The sequence below is a fragment of the Pseudophryne corroboree genome, chromosome 3 (assembly GCF_028390025.1).
Source record: "Pseudophryne corroboree isolate aPseCor3 chromosome 3, aPseCor3.hap2, whole genome shotgun sequence".
Taxonomy (NCBI): Eukaryota; Metazoa; Chordata; class Amphibia; order Anura; family Myobatrachidae; genus Pseudophryne; species Pseudophryne corroboree.
In genome coordinates, this window is record NC_086446.1 from 568,470,512 (window position 1) to 568,494,857 (window position 24,346).

Sequence of the window (24,346 nt, forward strand, 5' to 3'; positions counted from 1 at the left end):
GCACAAATTCTCAAAGTGAACATTTCTTTTTTAAATAGATAAAAAAGTTGAGATTTAAAGGAAAATAAAAGTCATACAAATGTACCTTTGCTCCTGAAAGTCCGAGTTCCCCCTAAAGTAATACATAAAAACAAGTTTGTGTTATTTCATTTAAAAATAAAAGTTATATTATTAAAAATATAAAAGGATACAATTTTTTTTACTGTGTGCTATCATGATTGTTGTTATCTTTTCCTTTTTTTTTATTAAATCTTTTAAACTGCACCTTCATGCAATAATCTTTATGGTCCGCGTTGTCAAACTGCACTGTGCAGCAAAAACACGGATGATTATCAGCTAACGTCTGGGACTAATATGGAATCCGATTGTGGCCCATGATCTGCCATTTAGTATGGCATACTAAGGACTTATATTTTCTCCCCCTAGATTCTCCACTCCTAGTCTCTCTTTACAAATTGGTAGAATCTTAAATAATGGTTTAAGTGGTCCAGGGCCGTCGGGCGACGCTTGATAGTTGTCACCCCATGCAGACTTTGGTGGGCTTGACTCTCAAGAAATTCAGATCCCACCAATTATCAGAGTGTTTTTTTCAAAGAGGCACCCTCGTTAAGTCAATACAGTCCTGCTACACACTTTTTGAAAAAGCCACTGTGTGCGAGCCAATCACAATAGTTGGTTTTTACGATGGCCAAGGTGAGCCAATTCCAGCTCACTGCATCATTGCCCTGTCCCTTGGCATCAGCTTATATTACTTGGTATGATGTGGAGAGAATTAGTGCAATGGCAGAGCAGGAAAAATATGGACTGAAGAGGAGTCCTGACCAGAGAAGACACCAGTGGAAAAGACGGAGAGGCAGAAGACTCCTGTGAAAAAGATAGAGCAGAGAAAGACTCCATGAGGAAGACAGAGTGGCGGATGTGGATGAAGACACCAGAAGTCCTGGGAATGCAATGGCCATCATAAAAATGGGCAGCCACAGACCCGGTGAAGCTTGGGGCTGAAGAGCATTGAAGCACTGAGAGTGTGGAGGATAGCATTCCATCAGAGATGTGAGAAAGTCCAGCTGAAGCCAACAGAACAGGTAGGGCAAAAATAGGGACCTGCCTGTCACAGTTCCTTCTACATCACCATGGTTCTGGTTTGGCTCTAGGCCCAAATTAATCTCCCTAGACCACCAGGGTTGTGGTTGGCCATTAGGCCCAGATCATTTACCCTTCCTAGGGTGTTGCAATGGAGCATACACCTAACGTGTAATTTGATATGGGTCAAAAAAGACCCAAACATCCTAGGAAGGTTAAAGACACCATATAGGTTGGCTCGAGGCCCAGAGCATTAGGCCAAACTTACTTAAGGCACCACGGAAATGGCACTAGGCCTGAGGCTGAGGGCATTAGGCCCCAAAGCAAGAGCCAATTCTTAAATAAATATTACATTCGAAACCCCCAGATTTTGTTTTAAAGCAAAGTCATTAAGAGAAAGCGTGTACAGTGACGTTGACAATATAAAGTTTCCTTGCGGAGTAAACTGGTTTGCCAGCTACCATACCAGGAAAATGGACAACTGAAGTGCTGGGGGGGGGGGGGGGGTTACTCAGCTCCCACTCTGTGACTAACAGGAGTGGTATGTTAGACGTATGTTCCCTCCTCAAAAGATATTAGATCTTTGAGGAGGGAACATCAGATGACATAGGTGGTTAGGAAGTAAAAAGTGTCAGGACTAAACACATGTTTTGTCTGTATTGTGTCTTACACGTGTCATATTTACTGCATGTTCTTTGGATTGTTTGAAACTGCTGTGATTTGCAGGCCAGAAGAGCTGGCGTTATATAACATTACACCATAACATGTTGTCATTGTATTTGTTGTTACAATAGGTTAAGCAATAGTTAAGGTCCTATATTTCTTGGTAGCCATCTAGTTGCTATTTAGAGTGGTGGCACACAACTAGCCATAGGTTTAAGTTTTACAGTATGTGGGTGGTGTAATTGCAGCTCCAGCAAAGACAACCCACAAGGTGATAAGTATAATTACGGTAATCCAAAATTTGTCTTGTCTTCCCCATCCCCAGGCCGACCACAATTAAATTGCACACCCATTCCAGTACTGCTGTGCACAAGCACAAGTGGCGGAACGGGGTGACTGCGGCCCTAGGGCCACTGATGATCATTCACCCATCTGGTAAAGATCTCTGTTCACTAGTAGCCTGGAGATTTCTTCTGACCCAGTGTTAGTAATCGGCCCCGTCAAATTGGGTGTGATGTCTTCTTCAGGTCCCTTACTAATTGTATTGGCTTGATTATAGCAAATACCCTCCAATATGACCCATTCCATTGGGTACAAAATGCTCTGTTGCTGGACTTCCTTGCCAGTGACATTTGCAGAGGTGGGCTGTAGCACAGCCCAAAATTCAAATATTGAAGCCACACCAACTGCCACCCCATACACTGACAAACATCCTGGACTCACTGGCAGCTGGTGTGGTTCCCCTATTTGAATTTTGAAATGCCCTACAGCCCCACCTCTGCAAATGCCACTGTCAAGGAAGTCCAGGAACAGAGCATTTTGTACCTAAAGGAATAGGTTATGTTGGATCCCGACATCAGATAGGGTAAGCATTTTAACCCTCCCCTAGTGCCTAACCAAACCCCCTTCCCCCCCCCAAGTTCCTAAACTGAAACTTACCTTCAGGATGTCAGCTGTCGGTGTTCCCGCGCCGGTCTACTAAGTGGTGTCGTAATTCCAGCATTGGTCATATTACCGCTGGCATCCAAACTGAAGGTATGCTGAACGCATCCCGACTGCCGGGATGCCAAACACATCCCTTGCAAAACATAGAAAAGCCATGAAAAAATTATGCTGTATATAACCGCACCCAGGGATCTGGGTATTGAATGGGAAGTGGCCAAATATGGGAAGTGTAGCCACTGCTCCACTGGAAAACAAACTGGAAAATACTATATGCAGCACTTGTACGTGGTGCAAAGTGTCCCCTTCAGCAACTGGCCCAGGCCCATACCGAATCCCTCTAAGAGGCCCCGCCTAGTTAAATAGTACCCCCCTCTCTGCACCCCTGACCGCTCCAGGAATTCAGCATTCATCCTCTCATTAGTATATATGTTGCAAGCAGTATAAGGTGTTTCTGATTTAGAAACAATGCCTGTAGCATTCATAAAACAATCCATTACATACTTGCCTACTCTCCTGGAATGGCCAGGAGCCCCCCCGGAGGAATAGGCAAGACTCTCGCTGAATTGAGTCATTGTATCCACACCCCCTGCCATATAACACCATTAATCTTGGCGTTATAGAGCAGGGGACGTGGCTATGATGAAGTGATCATGGCCACCACACCCCCGTGCAGCAGCATTTACATAGCTCAACCCCCACACTTTATGATGCAACATGTGCCTGCCCCGTTCCCCTTCTGTCCTGAAATCGGCAACTATTATCCATTGTAGTGTTACAGGAATACAAACAGTTACACATCCTGCTCTATAAATGTATAGAGAGGAGAAATGCTGGGTCTTGTGTAAGATATACATTGCATGCAGACAGTGCCTATGTGACACCACGGTAGAGTTTACAGTTACCACCACTGTAACCACATACAAATGCTCCATTTAATACCACATGAGATATAAATATATGCGTATGCATATATGCATTATCAGTTAACAAATGTTACTTTACGTGGAGTGTATTTAAACTTATCACATGGAATGCATCTCAGGTATTATACCGCTGTGTTGGTGTTTATGTCGAAATGATAAATATGTTTGTAAATGCAAGTTATCTATTTTTCTATCCATAAAATGTAGTAATTCCGACACTGCTTCAAATTCCCAATGGGCCTGCTATCATAGTAAAATACTACCATATTTTAATAAACTACAGAATGATTCAATCATCTGACAATCCGGATCTGTGTGCTTAAAAAAAGAATTGTGATTCATTACTATTGGGACTGATTGGGATGCATTGGAGATGTATCCAAGTGCGTGAATAATGTCGGATTTGATTGGCACAAACTTCTGAAGTGTACTTGCAGCCTTCAGAAATTGTAATCAATCGGTAAAGATGCTCTGATATGGTATGACAACTGAAATCCTGCATGCAGTCATTCAAGAGATGCACATTTCTCTCATTTCCAACAGAAGCAGTTGACCTTAATCTAGGCTACAGCTGTTCTCAGATAACCCTCCCAGAGAAAATGAGAAACACATTCTAACCTGATTAATACATGCTTACATATGGAAGCTGACAGCTTTATTTAACATATATCTTGTTATAGTCAAGCACTGTTTTGTAACGGTAACAAAATTACATTATCTCCATCTGTATGTAAAATTCAAGGGCTGTTTCAAAGTTTCACAGCCACAGGTTTCTTGATACTCAGCAGGGACAAGCCATTTTGGTGACCCCTCCCCAATTAGTCCACTTTTAATTAGTTTTCCTTTTTAATTCCATTTATATAGCTAAATAAAATGTGAGTTAGTTGCTACTAATGCATACACAGGGGCAGGGGTGCGGCTCTAGAGGTTGGGCAGCAGCTCAGTTCAAAATTCAAATAGGGGAGCCACACCAACTGCTAGTGAGTCAGTATGACATGGCAGTTGGCTCCCCTATTTAAAAATTTGAACTGACCTACAGCCCCTCCTCTCGAGCCGCCCCTGCACTGGGGAGTTTTAAGAGAGGAGGCGGCCCATGTGCAGACTCTGTGTAAGCCCCCCTCCTCTCTGTGGTGCTGTAGACTCTGCACATGCGCAGTGTTCCCAGAGACTAATCTCTAGTGCGTATGCATAGGTCTCCGAAATCATGGCACCTGCCATGTTCCCGGATACAAATCTGTACTTCGCATGCGCAAATCAGTGGGAAAATGGCCACCACACCACTTTCTGAGTGATTTCTGCTGCAGTAGCAGCGCTGATGTGGGATTCTGCAGAGGTTAATGATTAAAATGGGTGCAAGGTGTGAGGGTGAGCCCCCCTAGGGGCCCATGTGCACTGCACACACTGCATCCATTATAGAAACACCTATGTGAATACACATATTTTCATTGCATACATTTAAATAGGAAAACTAATGAATTAAAACCTCCTGGATAAGATATAGAAAATGTTGCAAAGTTCTCAGTGTCCCCAATCTCAGGCAGACCTGCTACAACAAATCCTGTTACAGCAAATAAGAAAGATTGTTTTACAAGTTCAACAACTGACTTGTTCTGCTCTTTACCAGCTCATAGTCAGCTCCAGCTATCAGAACAGACATGACAAGTTTGTGATTCTTTCCCAATTGAAAATCAAAACAACTTAATTTGCATAAAATGTTGAAGAAACAAACAAGTAACATCATATTCTCAAGTCAACATCGGAATGTGCTTTTTAGGTTACAGGTCTGGGGCAGTTACTGGGAATGATTAGGTGTTGAATGGTTGACAAAGGCCAGTGATAGAGGTAGAAGTGATATAGGATTAATGAAGGAAGGTAAAGTTAAAGGAATGTTTGGGTCATACCTCTCAACTTTCAGAAACAGAAATCAGGGGGGAAGCTAAGGAAAAAGAGGACACAAGATGAGAATTAGGGTTACAGAACCACACAGGGAGTGGGCAGTGGTATGAATAGTATAACTCAGTGGTTCCAAAAATCAGTCCTCAAGGCACCATAACAGTCCAGGTTTTAAGGATAGCCATAATTCAGCACAGATGGTTAAATCAAACTGATGAGGTACTGATTAAATTACCTGTGCCCAAGCATGGTTAATCTTAAAAGCTGGACTGCTAGGGTGACTTGAGGACTGCATTTGGGAATCACTGGTATAACTAGTGATGGTGTCTGAGGACCAGTAGACAAAAGTGGGAGGTGTGAGTCAAGTGGATAACTGGGAAGATGAGAAGCAAAGACACAGCACAATGTCAGCTGAGAGGTGACTGGGGATTCTAGGGTTAAAGCTACAATCAATTCTTTTTAAAAAGATACCTTAGCTCCATGTTTCCCCGGCATCCCTGGCATGCCTCTTTCCCCCTAAGGTGGAGAGAAAGGAAAGGGGATAGAATAAGTCTATGCAGGTGACTTAGTTTAATCGTTATTAAATGTATTGGGCAAAGAGTGGGTTAAATGAAGATATAGCACTGAAATCTAAATTCTAATAGAATAAAAGAAACTACTACATACCGCCCAACATGACCCTCTCCAAGCGGGACAAGGTGCTCTGTTCCTGTACTTCCCTCTTAATTTATGATTGCCATCACCTGTACTGAACTAGTTATTGGATAGGAAAGGTGTTTTGCCATAGGTGATAGTAATCATAAACTAAGAGGGAAGTCCAGGAATAGCGCATTCTGTCCGTCCTGGAGATGGTCATGTTGGGAGATATGCTACTGTAGAGTATAGAGCCTAATGAGGTAGCAGTATTAGGCAGATCATTCCAAGGGCAAGTCAGGGATTTATGTAGAGCGGGTTACTCTCTAGAAATGATCTGGGGAATGCACCCAACAAGAGAAAATGTCCAAAAGTCTTCATGCCTCTTAATCTAATACAAACACTTCCTTATTAATATTTAATATTATTAGAAATATATGGCTGGGAAATAGGACGTTATACGACTTACTATTTTAAGTACAATTTTCACAATATGATTCTGTTTATTTATAATTGCTAGGATTTATTTTAGCCAGCAACTCCTTTTTATTAAACTGCACACTGGTTCACTAGCTTACTTCTGGCTATGTCAATTTGTTTTGGCCACTTTGATTTATGCTATAACAGGATGCCTATGTATTGCTGCCGGTGACTACTTCCTGCAGTGATGTTTGTAGAAACTGAATGGTGCACAGTAAATGGTATTTATTAAAGTGACACTATCATGAACAATGTAGATTGACAAGTCAATATTTCTCTGTTTTGTGATTTGTCTGAAGGTATACCATATCTGCAAGATTGTAGAGCATACGTAAAGAGAGCAAATTTTGAATATAACTGTAGTGGATGTAACCGGATGCCAAAAACGCATAAGATATCTCTGATTACTATTACGTAAGGGCCCATACAATATCTGCTATTTGGGAACCCACAGTTCTGACTATAATACATTAACTTTGTTAGACGGTTGAACAAAGTCTGATTTAATGATCAAACTAGTTTAGTGTAGTACAACAAGTTTCCACCAGAGGGTAGTATAAGATAACAATCTTAACCAATCAGATCGAGCAACTCTGAGCATGTTATTACTGCATTTGTGTTATCCTTCTTAGTTTTTAAATCCAAAAAGAGAAACTTGCCTCTAATCATGCATCAATGGGATGTCCAGAATTAGTTGGCAATAAACCTGATTTTAAAAAGCCTTCATCTGTCATGCAGTAGACATCATAAGGAGTTTTCTGTTTAACATTAAATGACTCATGCTATTTCAATTTCATCCCTGATTAATTAGTCAGGGACATCAATCGTATACAAATACAAAGAGAGTCCATAACTTTGGCTAATAGCTAGTTTTAAAGACAAACTTGAAATTGTTTTCATGTAAATAAACAATAGGCTTAAATAATGTAATTGTTTCTCTGTAGTATAGTAAACACCACAAACTACATATATATTACACAAATCACTAAGATAAGGATAGGAAATCTAAGTAGAGCTGCTGTGACCTCCCATTTACTTTTATAACCAATATAAAGACATCCAAACCACGGACTTAAATCCTAAATATAAGACTACTGAGACAGAAAGGGAGTGGGACCTGCACCAGAAAAGTGCACCAAAAAAGTGCAGGGCATGACCGCAGTTTGTAAGTGCAGTCATAAGACAAAAAAGACTTATTTATAAATGTACGCTATTTCTTATACAAGATCATCACATTACTCCTATTAGTGCTGATAAGCGATAACGCTTTGGGTGATTCACCAAAAGCCCCCCATTGTGACATTGTATTCAAAAAGATAAGAATCAGAATCAGCTTTATTGGCCAGGTGTACTCTTGTACACTAGGAATTATTTGCGGTACAATGCATCACCAAGCAGCAACATGGAGGGGGAATACATAGCATAAGAAGGGGGGAAAACGTAGCATACAGTACAAACATTACACGTATGAGTTCATACTGCACATTGCAAGTTGCAACTGTACGATATATTAGACATGTTAGACTTTTTATATATTGTTCAGCTTGTGGAAAGCTAGTGGGAAGAAGCTTTTAATTGATCTGGTCAACTTCGTGGGAATGGACCTTTAGCGTCTGCCTGATGGAAGTGGTTCAGTTTGTGACCTGGGTGCTGCATATCTGCCACGATTTTCTCCGCTCACTTCCTGACCCTTGACTGGTATAATTCCTGAACGGGAGAGAGGTCAGCCCCAACAATCTTTTCAGCTGTCCTCACCACCCTTTGCAGCCTCCGTCTGTCACTCTCATTGGCAGCTCCATAACAGACTGTGATCGAGGAATATAGGACCGATTCTGCGATCGCTGTGTAGAAGATGAGCAGCAGCTTCTGCAGGATGTTGAATTTCCTCAGTTGCCTCATAAAGAACATCCGCTGCTGGGCCTTCTTTACAACAGTGCTTATGTTGGGTCCTCATTTGAGGTCTCGGGAAATTTTTGACACTAGGAATTTGAAGGAGTCGACCCACGAAACCACGCTGTCGGCTATTACGAGTGGTTGCATGGCATTGGGTTTCCTTCTGAAGTCCACCACCATCTCAACTGTTTGTTTTGAGGGAATTTAGGTCAAGGTTGTTCCTGATGCAACGCAGTGTTAGTCATTCCACTTTCGTGTCTGTATGCAGATTTGTCTTCGTCCTTGATTAATCCGATGACGGTGGTGTCGTCTGCAAATTTTATAACTTTTACTGATTGCTTGGCCGAGGTGCAGTCATTGGTATACGGAGAGAAGAGCAGGGGGGGGGGGGAAGGGATAGGACACATCCTTGAGGGGCCCCCTTGCTGATCGTGTGCCCACTAGATGTGAATGACCTTGCTTTCACCACCTGTTTCCTTGCTGTCAGGAAGTCGACGATCCAGAAGCATGTTGATTCTGGGACCACTAAGGAGAGGAGTTTGGCTCACAGGATCATCAAAAAGATGCTGTCTCGTTGAAGTAAAAATATGTATAATAATGGCTTCAGTTATCACTATACCGCTATGCTCGGACTTGGCTGGGCATACCAGATCTGTACATTTTGATGAAAGAGATGAACAGAGCGATGCCGCTCCAGCCGGGCTTTCACCATAGGGGAAAGTGGGCCAACGCCAGCTACTGTAACTAACGGAGACAAGTTCTTCAGAGCCTAATAGCCGCATATCACCATTCCTATAGAGGCAGCTGCTATGATCACTCTTGCACTGAACGTGCATTATATTCTTCTTAATTTGGCCCCTTAACATTGGGTCTAATTCAGACATGATCGTAGCAGGAAATTTGTTTGATGATTTGCAAAACCACGTGCACTGCGGGAGGGGGGGGGGGGGAGCAGATATAACATGTGCAGAGAGAGTTAGATTTGGGTGTGGAGTGTTCAAACTGAAATCTAAATTGCAGTGTAAAAATAAAGCAGCCAGTATTTACCCTGCACAGAAATAAGATAACCCACCCAAATCTAACTCTCTCTGCACATGTTACATCTGCCACACCTGCAGTGCACATGGTTTTGCCCATCTGCTAACACATTTCCTGCTATGATCATGTCTGAATTAGGCCCATTGACAACATTATCCCAATTGGTAAGCTTAATAATATGGACTGCACCGAAATTCAACATTGTAGCAGCTCAAACAATATTACCAGGTAATTGACTTTGGGGGTCATTACGAGTTGATCGCTAGCTGCTTTCATTCGCTACGCAGTGCTCAGGCAAAAAAAGGCACTTCTGCGCATGCGTCGCAATGCGCATGCGCGTTGTACTATTACAACGAACGATGTAGTTTCACACAAGGTCTAGCGAAGCTTTTCAGTCGCACTGCTGGCCGCAGAGTGATTGACAGGAAGAGGCCGTTTCTGGGTGTCAACTGACCGTTTTCAGGGAGTGTTCGAAAAAACGCTGGCGTGCCAGGAAAAATGCAGGTGTGGCTGGGTGAACGCAGGGCGTGTTCGTGACATCAAAACAGGAACTGAACAGTCTGAAGTGATCGCAAGCGCTGAGTATGTCTGAAGCTACTCTGAAAATGCACAAAATAATTTTGTAGCCGCTCTGCGATCCTTTCGTTCGCACTTCTGCTAAGCTAAAATATACTCCCAGAGGGCGGCGGCTTAGCGTTTGCATGACTGCTAAAAACCGCTAGCGAGTGAACAACTCGGAATGACCACCACAGTGCAGATGCCGAGTGGCTGCCAGGGGCAATAAGAAGGTAATGAACATGAATGATGTAACATGAACAGGAATTATGTTCATAGGCTCTGTACCAGACAAGCACAAATAGCTTGTGTGAAATATATGCTGTATATATATATATATATATATATATACATATATATATGTACATATATATATATATATATATATATATATATAGCAGAAATAGTGCCCAGCACTCCTGGTCCTAGTATGGCTAAATGCCTGGGTGCCCTCCACAGCAGTATGTGTAAACAGTCAAAGAAAAAAATGGCGTCACTCCAGGTCTTGAGGTGGTAGAAATCTTCAATTAGTGTAGTTTAGAAAACATCACGTTTTCTAAACTACACTAATTGAAGATTTTTACCACCTCAAGACCTGGAGTGACGCCATTTTTTCTTTGACTGTTTATATATATATATATATATATATATTGTTCAAAATCAGATTAAATTCACTCTGATGAAATAAATGATGTGTACCCAGTGGCCCCGAGAGTGGGGAGGGGAAGGGTACTAATTACCTGGGCCCAGGTCTGATAGAGGGGCCCAATGGGAGCCTTGTGGGAGCCCAGGTCCCACTCCCTTACCTGGCAGCAGCAGCTGCAGCTCTTCTCCACAGTCCAGCTGTGTGGCTATAGAGGTGCTTAAAGTACTATTTTTTTTCTAAGGGTGTATGGCCACACCTCCTGTGAATAGGCCACGCCCCCTGAAAAGTACCTGGCCCCAGCCAGGCTCTCTACTGCCCTGTGTGTACCTGAACTGTCCACTGAAATAACAACACAATGCATGAGTGGTCAGCTTTACATGGTTTTATTTATTGCAAATACTGTAAATGCTGATATTTATTCTGGGTGAATGTCCTAAATATGTGCATATGCAAAACACCTTCTAGATATAAATATCACCCAATACACATAAAACATAGCACTGTAACACTGCCATCTGCTGAACGTAACCATGTCTCACAGTGTGACAATCTGTGTACTAGATTTATGATCATAACATTTTGTAACATTCCATAAATCCCACTGACATTTCCTCTGTAATAAGTCATCAAAACATGTCGTCTGACAACATAGAAAGACGCATGGCCTGAAGTATGATCTTAAGTACCTTTGGTTTGTTGTTCATCATTTCTTGTGTGGAGTGTCATTTTGTTTTGTGTTGTATGGAACAGTTTGTCCCTAATATTTCCCATTGCAATAAGCAATTTCCTTTTGAAGTAACAGAATGAACTGAGAATTTTAAAGTGCTGCCCCCAGAACGGTACAAAATCATTATTCACGCCACTGTAGTTGTAATTAAATAAAAATGTACCAAGGTCTAGTAAGGGACACCAATAGATCTACTTTTCCTGACATTTACTGAATCATCCTGCTGACCTTACAAAGTAATTAGTACATACAGGGGGAAAAAAAACCTTGAATACTACAACTAAACAGATTTACCCACAAAACAGCAAAAAGAATGGAGGGGACTAAATCTATTATTAGATGCCCATAGTGAATTATAAAGAAACTTCTCCCTTCATCCCTGCGTTGTCCACTTGTTTGAATTCTGCACACTTTTTCTCTAATGCAGTGGTTCTCAAACTGTGTGCCTCGAGACACTTGACACACAGGTGTGCCCTGGGTTGGTGGTGCAGGACCAATTCAAATTACTTTATGTAATATTCAAATTAGTCAATAAAATATGTGGACATCTTGTCCCTTGCCACACAGTTGAACCTAAGGATGAACTATAAGTACAATTTACTTATATTAATTTTTCTTTCCAGTATTTGTCATTAAGAAATTATTGCCCTAGGGGTGCTGTGAAAAAAATTCTAATACTCTAGTCTAGGGCATCGTGATTCCAAAAAGTTTGGGAACCACTGCCCTAAGGATCTGGTTACCCCTATTTTATGAACTATTTGCCCCATGTAAGTTATGTCCCACCCTGGTGAGTTTTACATGGATTGCCCACAAGAGAGGCATACAATAAATGGTTTTAGCATTGAGGTCATTAATCTCTGTATGAATATGCTCAGGATATTCACACATAAATACCACAATATGTTGACCATAGGCCACAATCTCCATGGTGATTGTATATGAGAGCAGACAATATGGTATATAAGCATCAGTGTCAGCAGGCTTCACCTTCACCTATTTGTACCTAGTGGTCCCCAAGTCTCATATTATTTTCAATTCAGTCTATATTTGTACCATATCTAGTTCTTCCTCAGCAATTGTAAGGAACATTAAAAAGGCTTTAATTGTTGTTTATTATCTATGTATTCTAAACATTTGTACGTGACAATGGGGGTAATTCCAAGTTGATCGCAGCAGGAATTTTGTTAGCAGTTGGGCAAAACCATGTGCACTGCAGGGGAGGCAGATATAACATGTGCAGAGAGAGTTAGATTTGGGTGTGGTGTGTTCAATCTGAAATCTAATTTGCAGTGTAAAAATAAAGCAGCCAGTATTTACCCTGCACAGAAACAAAATAACCCTCCCAAATCTAACTCTTTCTGCACATGTTATATCTGCCTCCCCTGCAGTGCACATGGTTTTGCCCAACTGCTAACAAAATTCCTGCTGCGATCAACTTGGAATTACCCCCAATATGTGTTCTGAACTATGTGAAAAACATACTGTACTGTGTCTAACACATTCAAGCTTCCTGCCATTGTTACTCACAAGCATATGATCAGTCAACAAATAGATTATGGCCCGGATTTATCAAGCCTTGGAGAGTGATACATTGCACAGTGAAAAGGTTCCAACCAATCAGATCCTAATTGTCATTTTTCAAACACAGCCTGTAACATGGCAGTTAGGAGCTGATTGGCTGGTAATTTATCACCGTGCTATTTATCACTCTCTAAGGCTAGATAAATCTGGGCCTTAGTGTTATTTAATACACTGTGTGGAAACAAGCCTTTATAATTTAATATATCACGTGGCAACAAGCATCTAATTGCCATTCTGTTATGTAATCTGGCTGGTTGACACTTTGTTTTTTCCTTCAATTTATGAGTTTTAGCTAGCGAAGTGAAATGTAATAACTTGTCAATTTCAAGTTACTTTGGTTTGAGGCCACAGAGAAGAATTGTGTCTTGTATGTCAGGTTGATTGTGTTACAAAGTAGCGGTGTATTAACTGCAGACCTGGCATTGGATGTTGTCAATGCAAACTGACTAGATGAGAGTTTTCGTAACATCTCCTATTGTTATCTTTATCCAATAGCATTTGGATAAATCCTTCCCGATGAAATTCCACATTTAGCAGTCTCTAGTCTTGATGTATAAATGATGATGCTGCATTTCTCTCTACTTATTTCTCCATGACTAGAAATAACATGGTGTTTAATTTTGAAGAATAAAAATAAAACTCAACTCTGAAGCATTAAGGTATAATAGATTTCTTACTTTTCACTTTAGTTTTATTAATTGCGCCCCCAAAAACTGTAGTGCACACCCCCACATATGTAATACTCAGTCTAACGTAGTGTTGATATCTAACAAAAAGCTAAAAATAAAACACAGCGTTGCATATGTAATAGGGTCCGAGTTGGCCGGAGTTGAGGGATGCCGGACTATCTCAGTCTTTTTTTAAAGTGACAGTCATTTACAAGGCATGGTTTTGCCTTGTAAATTACCGCTTTAAAAAAACCTCAGAGATCAGTCGGCATCCTGCATTATTATTGGATGCTAATAAAAATAAATAACCCTAGTGTATATGTGTGTACATGTGGTAGGGAATATAGATTGCAAGCTCCATTGGGGCAGGGACTGATGTGAATGGCCAAATAGTTTCTAGAAAGCGCTGCAGAATATATGGCGTGTGGTTCAGACTTGATCGCTGCTGTGCATTTACTGGGAATGTCAGGAAAAACGTACCCAAGCATTTTCAGGGAGGGTGTCTGACATCAGCTTCGGCCCCGATTGGCCTCTTCTGATCGCATTGTAGGAGTAAGTCCTGGGCTGGATTTTTGCAGCTTGTCATTTACATGGGGTCACACCAGGGGCATAGCCATAACTATGTGGGCCCCATTGCAACATTTTGAAGGGGCCCCCGTCCCAATGCTTCTAGACAGACACTTCTCTGCAGCAGTTGTTAATTTTCTGCCCTATAATAGTGCCCTAGTTAATTTTCTGAACCATAGTAGAACCTCATTTAATGTTATGCCCCATAGTAGTGCCCTAGTTTCTTTTATGAATCGCAGTAGTGCTTAAGTACAGTTTATGTCACATTTCGGAGCTGCCAGTACACATTATGCCGCAAAGTACCCCCAATTCACATTATGATATATTGTGCTCCCCGTTCATATTGTGCCTCATTACAGTGTCCTGGTTCATGTTACATAACATAAAAATGTCCTCCAGTTAATTTTATACCACACTACAATGAGCGGGTCCAGGGGCATACCTAGATATATTGCAGCCCCCAAGGAAAAAGTTTGAAAGGACCCCTACGTACCACCCAATGGTGAAAAATGTATATAACACATGTAACTTTGATAGGGAAGGTGGGCCCCTCTCCGCTCTGGGCCCCATAGCAGCTGCACTGCCTGACACCTATGGTAGCTACGCCCTTGGGTCACACACTTGCACGGGCACTATCTGAACGCAGGACAGCAAAGTTAGCGATCAGGTCTGAATTACCCCCTGTGTGCGCTATATAAATATTTGTACTCATATACCAGAAAATATATAAGAGGCAGTCACACTCTATATTTAGATAATTCAAAAGTGTATCCATATGTGCTAAAGACATAACTATTTTGTAGTTATTTTTTGTTGGTCTGTTTTACTCTTAAACCAGCCAAAAAAGAGAAGAAACATCATTTAGAAACGTACCTTCAGTCCTAGCTCTCCCTGGTCACCCTATGTTATATCAGAGAAGAGAAGAAAGAAAAAACATAACAAAGAGCAGCAGAGATGAAGGACAAGTTCTACACTATGGGCCTTATTCATGTTTGTACCCAGATCCAATGTTCATGCAACGGAGCAAATTATCGTCAGACTGCGCATGTGTTGCGATCACACTGTGCATGCGCAAAGGTGCCGCTGTAATTGCACTCGTACTGAGACTTTTATCGCAGAGTAATTGATAGGAAGGGACTGTTTGGGGGAGGTAATGGGTTGTGGCAGCAAAAACACAGGAGTCATGGCCGTTTTCAAGGTGTGTGTATATGCCATCAGCTGTGATCTTGCACGCCTGCATCGCTACTGCCGTAGGGCTACTCTAGCAGTCGATGTTCTTCATTATTGTTGCGTATTGTCAGCGTATGTGTACGCGGTTGCGAATGAGTTTGCTATAGTTCCGGTGGGCGTCTTCTAGGAGGCAGCTTCACTTGCAAAGATTAGCAATTCCGTAGCCTAAAAATTTGCAGCTGCGTAGGTAAGTGCAAACAAACATGAATTAGGCCCTATGAGCAATACATTTCTAAAATGCAATATAGTTCCAGAACCTGAGAATCCCAGTGTATAGTTTATCATGCAAAATGTAGGGCTTTACATAGAACAAAGCGCTCAGTGGCATGCAGCTCGCTGTACTTTAACAATGCTTGGAATGAGGGCTTAGTATACAAACAGCGAAAGCACAACATGCGTGTAAGAATGCAGGTGTGTGTCGTGCCAGCAATGTGTTGGGTCAGTGCCAGAGATACTTTTAAAACCTACGTTTGGAAACTTAAAGATGGACATTCATTACTACGGTTCCCTTATTCAAACATATTTAAAGCAGTGTAATCTTCATTTTCTTGTATAAAATATCAGCAAGCATGTATGAGATATGTTATTTCCTACTAAATAAGTAGATTTTATTCAAAGGGGAAAAATGTAGTAAGGTTTCTTTGATCTACTTATCCAAAAACTCCCATGTGACTATACAATAATATCCTCATTTACACTTGTATTTTTGGCACATAAACATATTTTTATGCAGAAACAGGGCAGTGTACCCAATTGCAAGAATGTTCCTTTTAGTGCACTTGTAAATGTTACAGCATATGCAGTCATCCAGAAGTATATTTTGTTGTAACAACAGGTTGTTGGCCAGTACAGCAGAATGTAGTGACCAACTTACAAACAGGAAATTATTGCCAGAACCAACACTTCACAATGATTTGATTATTGCTGTGTGAGAATGTAATAAGCCAGGGAACCCATAAATTAGAGTAATTTAACATTTTTCAGAATTTCCATGAATGCCATGATAAGAATGGCACATATGACCATGTTTTCCCACCCTAAGATGGCAGTGTCATTTTTCTGCAGCACACATATACTGTAGCATCCTCACAATCAGGTGGCCCCTCCACCCACAGTCCCTCCGCAGTTGTCGTAGTCTGGTGGTGGTGCTGGGGTCCGATGATGCGATTCGTGCTGAATGGCCCCATCCCCTGACTCACCATGCTGGCAATATTGGCATTGTGCAGCAACGGTGGAGGCCTGATGATGTGATGATTTGGCACCATGATCCCATGCCGTGCGTCCCATTACGCCACCTCATGCCACACCACGCCCCTACTTTGCTGTCCTGGCTGCACCCTTCTGGAGGGGGCAGCCAGGGTGACCGCATGTATGCCTCATGATCCCAATTGAAGGGGGGCAATCACACTTTGCAGTATTCTATGGCATAATCTGCTGTGTATTCATTTTATTTCCTAATAAGGCAGCTGTGCATGCATTTTCTGCTTTCCCTCCCACGTACCCCCCTCATTTCTTCCCCGAGCATGACTAGATTTTCTGTGCATGTGCAATACATGAATATGGACCCTGGAAATGAGGTCTGTGCTGACCTGAGCTGCAGCCCGGGCAGCCCCCCAGTCTGAAAAAGGTAGGAACCGCCAAGCAAAGCAAACAACTGAGCAAAACCATGTTGCACTGCAGGTGAGGCTGATGTAACATGTGCAGAGAGAGAGAGAGAGAGTGAGACTTTGCCAGCAAAATCTGGATTTTGGGGGGAATACTTTTGACTTAATTATGGGAGCAATGGGACACTGGAACACCCTCTATGATATCTGTAACTTTTGTGTGTTTTGAAGATATTTTTTTTACATTTCTCAAGGTGTACCATTAAATGCTCTGTGTTGATGTACATTGGAAAGGTACATAAGGCATCACATTAGGTACACAGTGAGACCCAATCTCCATCAAGTAATAATATGTGCAAATACTATTGGTGTGCACAGTAAAAATAGCTACCCACCTGTCCACAAAGCCAGAAACAACCTTATCAATATGTCCCCATCACCCTTTTATAACATTCTAAGCACTGCACTAAATAAACCTTTATCATACCTCTCAACTGTCCCGATTTTGGCGGGACAGTCCCATTTTTTACGTTCTATTGCAGTGTCCCGCGGTGGGTGTGGGGCAGTTGGGAGATCCCCCGTCACTCGTGTGTCTATTCATGGCAGAGAGGGACAAGGGGCATGACCAGCAGCTCTCTGAGCGCTGTTCATGCCCCCATAATGACGATAAACGGAGGCGTGGCTTGCGATCGTGGCACTTGCCGTGAGGCCACACCCCTTTCTGATAGGCCACTGCCCCTAATTTCGGGCATGCACCTTCAGCGCGCGATTATGTCCCTCCCTAGCCCGGACAAAAGTTGGGAGGTATGCCTTGATCACAAACTACCCTGCAAAATTATGGACCAACTCCAAACTCAGCAAGGATCTTCAAGGCTCCATAAAATGCTGTTCCTTGGATTCTTCTTTTTAAATACTCCTTCCTCTTGCTTTGGGGCAAATCTAGGCATACCAGTGTAAAATTAAGTTTGCACTGTGCCTGACATTTAAATGAGGCACTCTGGGGGTGATTCCCACCTGATCGCTGCTGTGCGTTTTCACACAGTGGGCGATCAGCTACTAACTGTGCATGCGTTTGCACCACAATGCGCACACGCGTCAGACAACAGCAAAGGGCATCACCAGTCAGAGACGGGATGGTGCGAAAAATCCGATCGCACGGGCGTTTGCAAGGTGATTGACAGGAGGAGGCCATTTGTAGGGTGGTAATTGAGCATTTATTGGGAGTGTCTGGAAATAACGCAGGCGTGTCCAAGCGTTTTCAGGGAGGGTGTGTGACGTCAGCTCTGGCACTGATCAGCGTCTTCTCATCGCACTGTAGGAGTAAGTCCTGGGCTGCGCAGAGACTGCACAAAGTGGATATTTGCAGCTCAGCATACACGTGATCACACACTTGCATGGCGAATTTACACTCCCCCTCGAGGCAGTGACTATCTGAACAAAAGTTTGCAGCACAGGGATCAGGTCTGAATCACCCCCTCTGTGTAAATTCAAGCCTGTGTTAGGTTCTAATAACTTAGGTACTGATTCAAAGTCTTATACAATTCTGCTGCTACTGCGGCTGCTTGGAAATAAATTTAGATCTCGACCTGTATTCAGAGCTGGCCTCATCTATGCAGCCGCACTGCTACTATACATTCACTGGTTTACGTATCAGTCATGATTTGTACCAGCCCTATGCGTGGTGCAAGGCCCTATCACATAGCTGCTGACATCCTGGCTGCTCTCTCCGGGAGAGAGAGTCGCCAGGTCGGCTCAGCAGGGGGGCGGAGTTATGACGCATCGAGGGGGCGGGGTGGAGGCAGAACAAGGGCATGGTTACAGCTATCGCGTCATTGTAGCCACGCCCCACAACCCACTCTGTAATGCCGAGATTACCAGCATTGTACTGCAGGGGGTGTGGTAAGTCAACGAGAATCGCGTCATTGACTGATTGGACCATCCACTTTACTCACTAAGTGGGCGGCCGGGCAGGGGGAACCTAGAAAATTGGGAGACTTGCCTGTTTTTCCGGGGGTCGGGAGGTCCACCCCATTTTCTGGAGCCTATCGTCCATTCCCGTACAGTATGCAAGTATGCCCTATAAGTGTTTAGTTTGTAAGTTCTTTCTGTTTGAGTTGTTTTTGCTGAAAGAGGAGTGTGCCACTGCGTAGACTCTGGTCTTCCTCTTCTTCAGGTAGGTTTATGCCTTATCCCTACTCCTGTGAAGAGTGACATGGTAGGAGACAAAAGTCTCCAATTTAGCTCCAGAGGGACCAAGCAATCCACAATGTTTTCCTGTACCACTACCCAGTATCTACATACACTTACTGGCTGGTGAGGTGTATGACACCCTGCTCCACACCATCTACCATTGTGTATTACAGTAAGTACAGCTGTACCTGTTTTAGCTTTAATATCTTTAATAAAACTACTTTAGTGGTTAAGTAACTGAGCTGGTCATAGGTGTAAGGCACCTGCTGGTGTGTACAGAAACTCTACTACATCCTCAAGTCTATACACACATAGTTTTCATCCCTGTTTGGTCAATTGGCTTCTGAGAGAAAAAAATGACCCATTGGCCGGGACGTAATGAAGTCTGAGTTCGGTGACCGTGCGGGATGCTGGCCGAACTCGGATGTTTTTTAAAGGGGCAATCATGTACAAGGCTAAACGATGCCTTGTACATGACTGCCCCTTAAAATAAACTGTCATAGTTAGTTCGGCACGTGTGTGTACCTGTGGTATTTAAAATTGATTGTAAGGTCCCCTAGTGCCGGGACTGCTATATAAATATCTTTGATCAAATAAATAATAAGAGATTTGTCTGAAACCAGACTGAACTATGCAAACGCACAATTCTGAATAGTCCACAATTCCGTCTACACACTGGCAGCACACGCACAAAACACATAACCTACATACGCTTGCCCAGTTAAAACCTCTCAGTCACAAGTGGATATGCGGGTGAGGTGTGTATGAATCAGAATCATCTATAGGAGTATGCAGGCTCAAAAACATGCAAAGTTGTTATAAAATCATGAGATCCATCCGCTACGTGGCCTGGGGTGAAATTATAAATCAGGCCCTTAGAGCAGGCATTCCCAACCTTGGTCCTCAAGGCACCCTAAGAGTGCAGGTTTTAGTGATATCCAGGCTTCAGCACAGATGATTAAATCCAAATAACCGAGGTACTAATTGTCACCTGTGCTCAAGCATGGCTATCACTAAAACATGGACTGTTAGTGTGCCTGGGGGCCGAGGGTGGGAATACCAGCTCTAGAGGCTAAGTAGTAACTCAGTTGGCATCATGGAATGATTTTATTCTCCTGAGAAGTAGATTATTTGCAAGTATATTCCAAAACACTTAGGTTTACAAAGTAAAAGTATTGACGTGAAACTAGAGACAAGCAGTATAGAATGTGTGTGTGTTACTAGCTGTAGGGGAGTATTTGTCACAGCCTAAGATAAAACAAGTTTCACATAACAGAGCAGCTAACCCTGTATCCGTAGTTTTCTGTCACAGCCTTCTTGTAGTGGGGTGTGGCTTATTAGATCTACACTAAAAAGGTCTACAGTCAACAGGTCTACCACTAATGGTATACATGCATTAGGTCGGTAGGGTCAACAGGTTGACATAGAATAGGAACAGTAGAAAAAGTTGGCAGTGTAAAAAAGTTGACCAGGTCAGAAGGTTGACATGGAAATGGTAGACGCAAAAAGGTAGACACAATTTTTTAAAGTATTTTTGGGGTGTTTTGTCACTTTTTTGCCACAAACAAGCCCCATTAGTGTACTGCGTCCCCTCGCATGACTCGCGCTTCAGGCAAGGTGCAGGTTACTATTCCCAATCATAGTCCAAGTGGATGGTATGAAAAAGCTGAAAAAAATGAAATTTCTTTAAAAAAAACTTGTGTCTACCATATGTGTCCATTGCCGTGTCGACATTTTTACCATGTCTACCCTTTGACACTGTTGACATTTAAACTGTCTACCTTTTACATGTCGACCTTTTGACCCTGTCAACCTAATGCCTGCCTACCATTAGTGGTAGACCTATTGACTGTAGACCTTTATAGTGTAGAGCTATAGTCCGGATACCCTTGTAGTGAGCTGTGACTTATGCAAAAACACAAATGTGAATAAAAAAATATGGCTCACAAAATTGTCCCCATAAGTAGTTCTATAGGGATACATGCCAGAAATATCATTAAGAGGTTTGGCAGGCTCCAGTTGTACAACACTAGACATTGGGGCAGTGTTTGTACTTTACAATGTTTTGATACACTTTACATTCCTCTATTGCAGCAGGGCGATCAAAACATAATTCTTTACCTTCCTTCCCGGGATTCCTGAAGTCCCTGGATCTCCCTGCAAGGTTAATAAACTTTTAAGATATACATATACATATATATTTTTTTAAAGGAAAAAAAATGAGTAACAAATGTAATAATGCAGTAGTAGTAATAATAATAATAATAATAATAATAATTTTCTCCTAATTATCAAGATTTTACAGATGGAAGACCAATCTTAATTAAATCATACTATATCCTGCAATAGCATAGAATGCTTCTCTACCAGCCTGTGTGACTGTAATATTATTGCTTACATGTGACAGACAGCAGTATCTCTATACCAAGTGTTTCATGTATTAATAGTTACATTCAGGGCCATAGTAACATACTGTATAGGCACACTGGGCAGAGGCCCCATGATTCTAAAGACCTTCGCGCAGGGGTAAGCTGGGCCAGAGGGCGTGTGACTCCTGCGCTGGTACCTCCGGTGCTTCTTGGGAGGCAGGTAGATTATGCTGCCTGGCCCAGTGAATTGCTTTGCCCAGGGCCTACAATGCTGTTAAGACGGCCCTGGTTACATTTAATAACATGTAGACAGGAATATACAGGAATGAGCTATCTTTTATTCTTAGAGAAACATTGTTTTTCTATATGCAAAATCATATACATTAGTAAATGTATACCTGTAACAGCAAAACCAAGACTATACATCCATATACGGTATACACACAGACAGACATATGTGTGGCAAATTTAAATGAACAAAAGTGATAAATTTCAGAAGTATGTGTAATCCAACTGGCTTGTCTGTAACCATATGAAGAAGCCCCACCACTGTCATGTCATAGGAATGTTTAATGCCATCACCATGATATAACAAATGGATCAAGTCATTCAAAATACCATTCATTACATATTTATGTGACACACGGGGGAAGCTTCAGCCTGGTGCAGAATCTAAGCCAATGGCGGGATGAGCAGTGCACACTGTCTAGGCTTCTAAATATAAATATGACACAATTACATTGTCACAGCAATGCTATGGAGTTTATCTTCCCATGCTCTGATGGCCTCAAATGATCTAACAGGGACTTCTTCTTTGAAGTTGATGGTCAGTTGCAGACGTTACAGTATATTGAAGCCACAGTTCTTTGCCTTACAATCCAGCTTGAGCTTTGCTATGTTCCATGCAAGCATGGCTACATCCTGGCAGCTAGAGATGTACCCTCATACATCTACCTCCAATACACCATGCAGCGCGAGTAAGCTGACAGGTCCCGTGATACTCCGCTAGTGTCAGGCATCTTTATGCTTCTTGTTTACAGAAAAAGCGTCTTAGACACAATGGGGCGGATATATTAAGCTGGGAGAAGTGATAAAGAAGTGATAAGTGTGAGGTGATAACGCACCAGCCAATCATTACGGGTTAAAAAAGGACAGTTAGGAGCTGATTGGTTGATGTGTTATCACGTTCCACTTATCACTTCTTTATCATGCTTTATCACTTCTCTGGGCTTAATACATCTGCCCCATAGTAACACTTGTATATCAGTGTGCGACTGAGTCTGTATATCAAGCCCAACAGAGGGGCAGATGTATAAAGCCTGGAGAAGTGATAAGTGGAAGGTGGTAATGCACCAGCCAGTTAGCTCCTGTCACTTTTCAAACCCAACCTGTAACATAGCAGTTAGGAGTTGACTGGCTGGTGCGTTATCACCTTCCACTTTATCACTTCTCCCGACTTAATACATCTGCCCTTTAGAATTTAGTAAGGAAAATGCCACAGCTGCTGCATTGTAGCATTTATTATGCAGATTCAGAGACTCGGTCGCACACAGATATACAAGTGTCACATATCAAATTAATCAGCATAGTCTCCTGGGGCATTCTAGCCATGTTCCATCAGCAAAATAAGATGCAGAAAAGACACCCGACGCTAGCAGAGTCTCACTGGACCTGGCATTCCAAAAGGGGCTGTTTTGGGCGACTGCAGCAAAGTTGTATGAGGACACATTGGTACCTCTATTGTTATCCCATGGCCATCTAAACAAGCATTTGTTTTGTTTTGAAAATGACATTACTTTCAATCCGTACAAACATAAGAATTTCCATACCTTGGATCCTGGAGGTCCAGGCAAGCCCTGATGGTGAAAAAGAATCATTAAAATAACAAAGATAAGCTGTAGCAGCTACTACAGTATCAAGATGCTGCAAGCTCTATACACCTGATTGCCACTTTATTTTCCAATTTCTTACCACATGGAGCAGATTACAAACTGCACTGTTATAACTAGCAGACAGAATAATCAAAAAATAAATGTGAAATTGAACCACTGCTAATAGGTATCACACTTGTGGTTTATAGATGTGATATATCTTATTCATCATTAAGTGATATCATTCTAAGTGCCAACAAACAACATTATGCCTGCACGTCACAGTTGCAAAGTCAGCATCTTGGTTGTTAAAATGGGCTACGGCAGTGTAACACATACCCTTGTCGAATAATACCCCTTTCCAGTGACTTGAAAATACCGTATTATTGCACATGAACGTACAACTCAGGATTTTTGTCAGTGGAAATTACTCCACCCGGGTCCAGTCACCTGGGAATCCTTCCCGGGTACCTAGCAGGGTTTTACACTAGAAGGACCCAGGTGAGCTGCAGTGTAAATGGGTAACCCGGGTCGTCCTACTGAGGTCCCATTTACAGCATGGGCAGAGCTGTATTCCAGTGCAAGGAGATTATGTCATCTCCAAGCGCCAGCACTGAACCTGTGTGCAGTGTGGATGGTGCCGTTCTGGGAATTACCCAAATCGGCGTTGCGGTGGAAAAGTGGTCTGTCCAGGGTCTGTCCCAGATTGAAACTGTGTTCAAAATCCCAGGTCAGACTCGGGACTTTGGTGGAAAAGACACATAACTGTAAGAAATAATAATTGATATCT

General features: G+C 42.3%; 1 protein-coding gene across 1 annotated transcript in view; it reads right to left on the reverse strand.

Annotated features, from left to right (window-relative positions):
- Nucleotides 1-24,346, reverse strand: part of LOC135056328 (collagen alpha-1(XIII) chain-like) — a 220,543-nt gene that overhangs the window by 112,609 nt on the left and 83,588 nt on the right. The window contains exons 15-19 of the mRNA XM_063961321.1: nucleotides 23,515-23,541; nucleotides 21,438-21,473; nucleotides 15,166-15,192; nucleotides 5,976-6,020; nucleotides 86-112 (exon numbers count right to left, since the gene is read on the reverse strand). Of these exons, the coding sequence (XP_063817391.1) occupies nucleotides 86-112; nucleotides 5,976-6,020; nucleotides 15,166-15,192; nucleotides 21,438-21,473; nucleotides 23,515-23,541 (162 nt within the window). The remainder of the gene's footprint in view (nucleotides 1-85; nucleotides 113-5,975; nucleotides 6,021-15,165; nucleotides 15,193-21,437; nucleotides 21,474-23,514; nucleotides 23,542-24,346) is intronic.